Source organism: Eupeodes corollae, chromosome 1, assembly GCF_945859685.1.
Source record: "Eupeodes corollae chromosome 1, idEupCoro1.1, whole genome shotgun sequence".
In the NCBI taxonomy this organism is placed as follows: Eukaryota; Metazoa; Arthropoda; class Insecta; order Diptera; family Syrphidae; genus Eupeodes; species Eupeodes corollae.
The window spans coordinates 61,998,593-62,008,739 of record NC_079147.1 but is presented as its reverse complement, the minus strand read 5'-3'; the positions used below and the strand labels follow the sequence as shown (position 1 = coordinate 62,008,739).

At 32.5% G+C, this 10,147-nt stretch overlaps 1 protein-coding gene across 1 annotated transcript; it reads left to right on the top strand.

Annotated features, from left to right (window-relative positions):
- Positions 1-3,142: 3,142 nt before the first annotated feature.
- Positions 3,143-3,926, top strand: LOC129943206 (uncharacterized). Its single transcript, XM_056052490.1, has 2 exons — positions 3,143-3,695; positions 3,762-3,926. Exons 1-2 carry the CDS (start codon positions 3,510-3,512, stop codon positions 3,891-3,893), a joined length of 318 nt encoding a protein of 105 aa, XP_055908465.1. The 5' UTR covers positions 3,143-3,509; the 3' UTR covers positions 3,894-3,926.
- Positions 3,927-10,147: the final 6,221 nt, after the last annotated feature.

The following is a 10,147-nucleotide window of genomic DNA, read 5'->3' as shown; positions in this document are numbered from 1 at the left end:
GCGGGATTTCAGACATGGTGTCAAAGAGAAAGATGCTCAGTATGCTTTGACATTTCATCATGAATAGACTTACTAACGAGCAACGCTTGCAAATCATTGAATTTTATTACCAAAATCAGTGTTCGGTTCGAAATGTGTTTCGCGCTTTACATCCGATTTATGGTCTACATAATCGACCAAGTGAGCAAACAATTAATGCGATTGTGACCATGTTTCGCACTCAGTTTACTTTATTGGACATTAAACCAACCACACGAATGCGTACAGTGCGTACAGAAGAGAATATTGCGTCTGTTTCTGAGAGTGTGAAATGTCGATTCGTCGCCGTTCGCAGCAATTGGGTTTGTGTTATTCGACCACATGGAAGATTTTACGCAAAGATCTTGGTGTAAAACCGTATAAAGTACAGCTCGTGCAAGAACTGAAGCCGAACGATCTGCCACAACGTCGAATTTTCAGTGAATGGGCCCTAGAAAAGTTGGCAGAAAATCCGCTTTTTTATCGACAAATTTTGTTTAGCGATGAGGCTCATTTCTGGTTGAATGGATACGTAAATAAGCAAAATTGCCGCATTTTGAGTGAAGAGTAACCAGAAGCCGTTCAAGAACTGCCCATGCATCCCAAAAAATGCACTGTTTGGTGTGGTTTGTACGCTGGTGGAATCATTGGACCGTATTTTTTCAAAGGTGCTGTTGGACGCAACGTTACGGTGAATGGCGATAGCTATCGTTCAATGCTAACAAACTTTTTGTTGCCAAAAATGGAAGAACTGAACTTGGTTGACATGTGGTTTCAACAAGATGGCGCTACATGCCACACAGCTCGCGATTCCATGGCCATTTTGAGGGAAAACTTCGGAGAACAATTCATCTCAAGGAATGGACCGGTAAGTTGGCCACCAAGATCATGCGATTTGACGCCTTTAGACTATTTTTTGTGGGGCTACGTCAAGTCTAAAGTCTACACAAATAAGCCAGCAACTATTCCAGCTTTGAAGACAACATTTCCGAAGAAATTCGGGCTATTCCGGCTGAAATGCTCGAAAAAGTTACCCAAAATTGGACTTTCCGAATGGACCACCTAAGAGGCAGCCGCGGTCAACATTTAAATGAAATTATCTTCAAAAAGTAAATGTCATGGACCAATCTAACGTTTCAAATAAAGAATCGATGAGATTTTGCAAATTTTATGCGTTTTTTTTTTAAAAAGTTCTCAAGCTCTTAAAAAATCACCGTTTACTTCTTTTTATCAAAGTGGGCCTACAAGATAACTGCGGGTGCAGTTTCAACTCACAAATAACCTATCGGTAAAGAAAGTGACACAAGCAAAAACTGATGAGATATTGGCCATAAACATTTAGGGTAAGGGTATCTTTCTTTTTACGTTAGACTTAATGATTCATTTTTAAAGCTTTGAAAATTTTAACCAATAAGTATTTATACATTTCCTAGGAGTATGTCAATTTATTTCTGCTGTACTTAACTAGTGTCAATGAAATTAGCACCTAGTTTCCATTACCTACCTTACTTTCGATAAAGATATTATTTTGAGTGGGGTGTTTTTTAGCTGCTGAAGAAGTTTTGATGGTTGTTGTCTATGGTTTGAGTGCACACTTATTTTACAATATTTAGCACCTTAGTTTCAGGTTAAAGCTTGGACTCCCAAGCGCATATTGTTATTCCAATTAATACCTTTGATAAAATATTGGTCACTATTAAATAACAGAAGAAGGTAGATTTCCTTGTACGTATTTTGTACAATAATTCTTTATATTCTTTAAAAGTAAAATCACATTGTTACTAAATTGATAAAGCAATTAAGGAAAAAGAACAAAAAGAAAATTTCAAATAAATTAAAAAGTCCAATGGCAAGAAAAATTGTTTCCTTTTTGCTGCTATTGCTGTTATTTCTATCCTGCTATTGCTAGTATTGGTATGGTGAGTCGCCAGTTTGGCCATTTCGTCAAACGATGGCAGAGCATCATATCCAATTTCATTTCTGTTTAAATGACTTTGCAATGAAAAGAATCCTAAAGCGCCATCACTATTACATAGATTTCAATTGAAATTAGAAGAACTAATTTTTGTTTAATAAAATTAATCAACTAAACATCGAAGACATTTGGTTCCAACAACGGTTTAATTTATCTTACAGCACACAAAATTAATTTAGTGATAATTTTATTTTCAGAAGCGTGCTGTCAACAGCCACCTCGTTCGTGCGACTTTACGCTTCTTGATTACTTTTTATGGCTTGTATACGTATACAATGTCTATGCCTTTTACCTTGGTTATGAAGAGTTCTACGTAGCATAAACAATTATTGATTCAATTAAATTTTAAGATTTATTTTCTTCGAATTGTCTGTTTTTGCTCCTAGTCTAATAACGATTTCTAACAATGCATGGTGAGTAGTATAAATATCGGACTTGAGGAATAAAATGCTCCTCCCTAGTGTAAAAAATGTGCTCCGAGCATCAAAATTGCTCCTAAAGGAGGACAGCTATGACACTGGCTCGTTGGTGTAGTATCATGGGCAGTATGCATTGAGTGTCATGTGTGTGCTTGTGTGTGGAAAAAAAAGGTGGATGAAATTTGTGGGGATTGAAAATGTGATAGGAAATTTCGAATTGATAATGAATGAAAATGTAAGGAAAATGTAAGGAAAAAAAAAAAAAAAAAAAAAAAAAAGTGTTGGTAGAAAACTATTGTTGGGACTGTAAGAATATACTTTTTGGGCATGGGAATAGGGATGGGAAAATTTCATGCATGTTAATTACAACAACTATACAGTAGTATAAATATCGGACTTGAGGAATAGAGCATTTGGGTAAAATGTATTTTGTTGTTGTAAATTGTGAATTTTGGTGTGAATTTAGTTTTCGTGACTGTGAATTGCGGTTAGTGATGTACCTACAAAATTTTTTTATGTTTTTAGCTTGAATATTGACGTGGAGGATGCGGTGTATGTACACTGTACAGTAGGATGCTAGAAAAAAGGGATTCTTGTATGGTTTGTAGGTAGATTTCATTAGAGTATGGGTATATGAGTTTTGTATGGTAATGAGATCATATTACATCAGTGGGAGTTCATTGACTTTAAGATGCATTGGTTGTTTGAAGGTTGATAGTAATTTATGAAAAACAATTTAAGAAATAATAGAAAGGAAACAAATATTTTATGTCGTTTATAATAATTGTGATTTATTAATCCATGAATTGTTAGTCGGTGGGAAGCCGAGCCATTTAACATATACATTGTCTCCATTACTTTTAAGTACTTTTTCCACGAGATAAATATGAGGGTATTTAGTCTTTTGTAATTCTTTTTCGTAAAAACATCCACTAATAGGTTGACCATTAAAATCTTCAAGGAGATATGTTGGCGGGTTGGTTAGGTTTACTTTTCTTATCATAAAAATTTCCGTTGTCCAATTTGGTGTGATTAAAACTAAATTCCTTCCACATTTTTTTCAGAAATTTCTGTATAAATAGCTGTTTCAGTTTAGGATGTATCTCATACCGTCGACGATGAATCTCAGAGAAGAACTTTTACAAGTTGAAGAGGAAGTTTTGTTCAAGCCTTGTAAAAAGGTTATTGAATTAAAACAAAATGAAAAATATCGTATTGGTAAACTGAAACGTTGTGTTACGAAATTTGGAGAACGAATTGTTGCTGATTTGGGCGAATTTCAGGTAATTTTCCATTTTTATTTCTTAAAACGTTTAAAAACGTAAATACTAAAGACTTTTTTCTTTCAGACTTTCTTCCCAATGCGATACAACAAATTGTCAGACGCTGCAATAACCGAAATCAATCGAGGTTCATTCAACTTTACCTATTTATGTCCGTTAGGACGAACTGCTAGTATTAAAATTGAAGAAGAACTGTAAATTATTAAATAAACCTTACATGTTCTGAGCATACATATTTTGTTTTTAATTGCCTCTTTTCATTTCATTTGCGTAAAAGTGTTTACTTTATGAGGGGGAGAGTTTGACAGGTTTCAACATGTTTACCTCTGGTTAATCAGCGAAAATAAATTAAACTGAATTCATACAAAATCAATAGTATTTAAATATACTTTTAAGGTTTTTATATTGGGCATGTAACAAGTTATTAAGGCGAGAAAAGCATATTACAGTTTCAAAATCTGTTTGCTAGCTAGAAAACCATAAAATACAAACTTAATAGCATTTTTTCTTAAAAAATCATAGATACTAAATTTATTGGGTCAAAGGATGGTCAGTAAATTTAAAAAGAATAAATTATAAACTATCTTCACGTATACCATCATCATGTAAACTTACTTTTTAAGTTATGAGGCCACTAGAAAATCAGAAATATAAATATTTTACCAAAAGTAATATGTGTCAATTTTTAAAGCATGATGAACATCAGAAAATCCTAGATGAATAAATTATGATGTATACTTATCTACAGTACATAGTCAGAGATTCATTAGAAAATAATAAAATACTAAATTTATGAGGTGTAGATTACTTACTAAAGGGAGTCTGATTATCTACTAACTCGGTTTTGATATTCAAGATGTTTGAGCTATATACAAACCTAGCTGATATATTCAAAATATTCTTATTCTTAAAGAATACCTCACCCCGGTACGACCCAAAAATCAATTCAATCATGAAGTCGTTTTTATGTGAAGTTTGCGGAAAATCGTTTTCCAAAAATTTTAATTTGAAAAGACATATGAAAATTCATACGTCTTTAAGGGAATCGGTTAACGGTGAAAATAAAAACTTTTGCTATGTGTGTGAAAAAAGTGTTAAAAAGGGGCAGTGGATTGATCATGCTAAAACCAATACTCATTCGGAATTGGTTAAGCAATTATTTGAGAAAATGGATGGCTCGAAAGAAGCTGCCCCTGCAAAAAGATTATGTGTGGTGTGTGATAAAAATGTGATCCCATGTCAATGGAATAACCATTTGAAGAGCAAGGCACATTTAAAAATGCAACAAGAACTTTTATTTCAAGACAGTTCTTTGGATCATGAAATCTTCCAAAACGGTGATTGCTCGACTCAAGCTGGACCAGCGAAAACGCGTTGCGAAATCTGCGAAAAAGATGTTATATTTTGTCAGTGGGATAATCACTTAAAAAGTATTGAACACATCAGTTTGATAGAGGCCATGTTTTCGAACGCAGAAGAAACTCAGAAGTCTGCAATAAAATATTGTGATGTGTGTGAGCTGAACATCAATGCAAGAGATTGGACAAACCATGTACGGCGAAATGTCCATAAGCGACTTGTTGCAGAACTCCTTTCTGATGACTTCCTGGTGCTGAAAAGTTGTTTCAATGGGAGAGTAGAAACTCTCATTTATAAAAACAAGAGTGAAGAAAACCTAAGTCCCCCTGAGTTTCTCAATGAAGCAGAGTCAGCAATTCTAGGAAAATTGAAAGATCACCTGGAAAAGTTGCAAAGTGTTAAGTTCAACTTAGAATTGTTTGCTGAGTATATTAAATTTACGTCGGAGGATGAAATGGAGCTAAGTCTTAAAAGTTTCAACACAAAAATGGAAATTGCACTTGAAGGCAGTGATATAATTTCTTCATATAGGAATATGATAGATGAAATTGACACGAAAATGCAAGAATTTCAAGAAAAAGACAGTGGATGGGCCTTGCTGCGGATATGTCACGTGGAAATAAACATAAATCAATACACACCAATCAAAGGTTCAAGACATATACCGTTGCCTAGTTTTCTTTCTAGAAAAAGAGCCTGTATAAACGTTCACAACACTGATGAGTATTGTTTCAAATGGGCCATCATCTCAGCACTTTTTAGCAAAGGAAAGAACAATACCCATAAACCTGAAACATACAAGATACGAGATATCAGTTCACGAACGATTTATAAAAATAACATCAGAATTGATTAAGCTATACATTATAAAATTCGTTTCATTTCTTTTCCACTGATAATGTCGATAACACTTACACTGAGCGGGAACAAGTCTACTCTCACAACAGAGTACTTTCCACCAATAGTATTAGACTCGAATTATGTTTGTGGATTAGTGGATTTCCAAACATACAACTCCATACCTAACGTTGATGTAATGAATAATTTATTTCATTTAGGTAATGATGTAATTAAACTTCCTATTGGCTCTTACGAAATTGAAGATATAAATAATTTTATTCAAGAAGGGCTTTTAAAAAAAAATAATACGGCAAGCGTAAAGATCAGAGCAAATAACAACACTTTAAAATGTGAAATATACTGCAGTGAAGACATAGATTTTTCACATCCTAATTCCATTGGTTCACTACTGGGGTTCAGTAACAGAAAACTGGTTGCAAAACAAATGCATGAGTCAGATCTTTACGTTGATATCAATCGTGTAAATACGGTGAGAGTTGAGTGTAACTTAATTGACGGAACATTTATAAATAACCAATCTGCGCATATACTTCATCAATTTTCAATCAAAGTCAGTCCAGGGTATAAAATAATTGAGGTTCCTAAAAATGTTATTTATTTACCAGTGAACGTGAAGAAGATAAGTTCAATAACAATAAATTTGTTAGATCAAGACGGAAACCTTATTAACTTTCGAGGTGAATTAATAACGATACGATTACACCTCAATCACCAAAAATGATAATTTATAATACTATATCTGATGCTAATAATTCCTATAAAAGACAGGGTTCACCGGGCTCTATAATCAATGCTTCATCAACTCCTAAAGCAACAGTACAAACGCTAACAGAAGCAAACCAATTGTTTTTATTATCATTAGGATTCACATTGAAGAAAAGAAAATAATAAATTCAATTTAACAAAGTAAGATATGCTGAATATTTTTCAAGAACCAACATTTGATGATAGTATTTCAAAATACGAATATCATTCCTATTCCCCGTATTTAAACAACTTCGGTAAAAATGACATCATCCACATCTGTGTGCAACATCAAAATCTCAATATATTACCTTCGGAAAGTTACATTTATGTTGAGGGGACTGTATCGAAAAATGATGGATCGGAAGTCAAAAAGACACAACTTGTAAACAATTGTATAGCATTTCTCTTTGATGAGATCCGATATGAACTGAATGGTATTGAAATAGATAGTAATCGTAATGTTGGAATCACAACTTCTATAAAAAATTATATTTCTTTGAATCAAAATGAAAGTGTTATGTTGTATAATGGAGGTTGGTGTCCAAATTCTTCATTAAACTTAGATGGACCATATTTTAATTTTTGTTTGCCGCTAAACAAACTTTTGGGTTTTGCAGAGGATTTCAAAAAAATAATTCCTAATGCTCGACATGACTTAATTCTAACCCGTTCTCGTACTGATGAAAATTCACTAATAGCTGATGCAGATGAACAAGCGAAGATAACATTACTCAAAGTTCAATGGAAAGTTCCGCATGTTCACCTTACTGATTCTTTGAAATTGAACCTATTCAAGTCTATAAATGATAATGACACTATGAAAATTGCATTTCGTAATTGGGATTTATATGAATATCCTGTCCTACCTACAAGTGACCATCATATTTGGAATGTTAAGACCACTTCACAAGTTGAAAAGCCTAGATACATTATTGTTGCGTTACAAACTAACAAGAGAAATCAACTGAAAGAGAATCCTACCTATTTTGATCATTGTAACGTTACCAACGTAAAGGCATATTTAAATTCTGACGTTTATCCATACGAAGACCAAAATATATCATTTAAAAACAACAACTTTAGTATTATTTATCAGATGTACTGTGAGTTTAGAAAAAATTATTATAATTGTTCAGTTGCAGAGCCATTGCTAACAAGAACTCTCTTTAAATCACAAGCACCGATTTTTGTGATTGATTGTAGACATCAGAATGAAATAGTGAAAACTGGACCAGTTGATATTCGTTTGGAAATTAAAACAGCTAAAGAACTACCTCCAAATACATCAGCGTATTGCCTTATGCTGCATGATCGAATAATAAATTACAATCCTCTGAGTCAATTAGTATCTCGAAATATTTAAAGATTTAGTTCAATATAGCTTATAATCAAGAACACACGAACCCTAGCAATGGCATTCATCATTGACATTCAAGGTTTTAGAGGTCCCAATGACAAGTTGATAGTTAAGGAAATAGCTATTCTGCGTGGCTGTAGCCATCAGCACTTCATTATAACACCTCCGTTTGACTTTAAGCATTTACCAACAACATTAAAAAGACAAGCAAAATGGCTATATCAAAACCATCATGGTTTGCACTGGAATGGCGGATTCACCAAATATAATAAAGTGGAAGAATTTCTTCGAGATAATATTATAAATCACATTGTTTATGTAAAAGGCGATGAAAAATTACAATGGATAAAGCGATTACTAAATGAAAACGTTGAAGTAATAAATGTTGAAAATATAAACTGCCCCAACTTCAAAGAACTGAAAAGACTTTTTCCAAGTGAGACAAGATGCTTATCACATAGCAAATGCTGTGCCCTGCAAAATGTATTTTTAATTAATAATTTTGTATGCAGCCAGAATCTAAAGTTTTCCTAAAAATGTAATGTGAAATAAAAAGCAACAATTTTTTTTTTTTTTTTTTTTTTTTTTTTTTTTTTTTTTAATGTTCTTTATTTTAAAAATTCCTTAAGCTTAACATTTTTTTGTTTTGTTTTTTCTTATATAAATAGGTTAATAAATAAAAATAATTTACTTAAAATTAACAATATTTCTTTTTTGTTTTTAATGTGTATTCATTTGATAATGACCCCATGCGTAGGTGCTTACTCCATCTTCCCTTATATATCTCTTATCATCAAGATGACTTAAAACAATCTTATTTAGCTGTTGTGTATAGATTTGGTGAGCAAAAGATCGAAAAACAAACATTTCACCATGAAAAATTCGTTTGTTATACAAACAATCCTTATAGCTGGCTAAATTTATATCATTCAATGCTATTTTCTTGACGCCTTTAGCTTTTTTTACTTCCGTTTCTTCAACAGAATAAGAATACATTTTCGATCTTAACCCAATAAATTCCTTCATTATCTTCCCAGAATTTTCATCTTTCATCATACCCAAGACTTTTTTATTTTTTATTGGAATATTATAGGGATTATCAACTGAGTATGCAGAAGTATCGAAATATGAATCAATATCATGTTGAATATCATTATAAAAATCGTGAGTTTTTATTGTATATATAAATGAATCTGTATCCATATAGTTTAATTTTAAACAATTACCATATTTGGGTTGCATATAGCTATAATGGAAGTCATACATTTTCCATTTAGAAAACTCTAACACACAAAATCCCAAGTACAACGGCTTATCGTAATAAGTATTAACTCTTTTCATTTGAATTGCCGTCATTTCATCAGTGAATTTAGTTAAACTATGGAAATTCGGTTTTGCTATTAAAGCTCTAGCTCCTAGACGTTTTTTGTGACTCCCCCAAGAGGTTACAATCTTAACATCTTTTCTTTTATCTACGTTTTCCATAGTTTTCCCAAAAACACTATTGTTCATTAACTTAAAGAAATTTTTCTCAAAATCGCTCGTAGCTAAGGTGCGATGTTGATTATTCAAATCAATATATTTTTGAAGCCACCTAGATTGTTTAAACTGTAAAACTCTATGTATACGAATGAGTTTTAACCCATTTTTAATACATTGTTGTAGATTTTTATAATGTATAACATAATTTTGTTTTGGAGTTAAATCTGCTATTAATTTCGAAAACTTTGATTGATTTACTTTTTTGTTTTGCACACAAAATGGTAAATCATTATGACATTCATGCAAGGAATCTGGGTATTCTAAGTCTACTTCATATATATACCCGACTTCCGAGTCATCTGAAATATTCATTAAATCAATGTTTTGAATATTATTAACCCATTTAATAGATGAATAAGGTAGAGGACAAGACATTGCCCACCCATATAAATTGTTGGCATCAACATACATCAAATACTGTGAATCTTTTGTTTCATCATAGTTTTGCATATATTTATTGTTGGCAACTGAGTGGCGATGTGAACATTGAGAGATGCCTCCTCTAATACCCTTCTTTATGAAATTATATATTTCAATGTCTTGAATAAGATCCAGCTTTATATGGGTTTTTCTAAGCATTGCATCC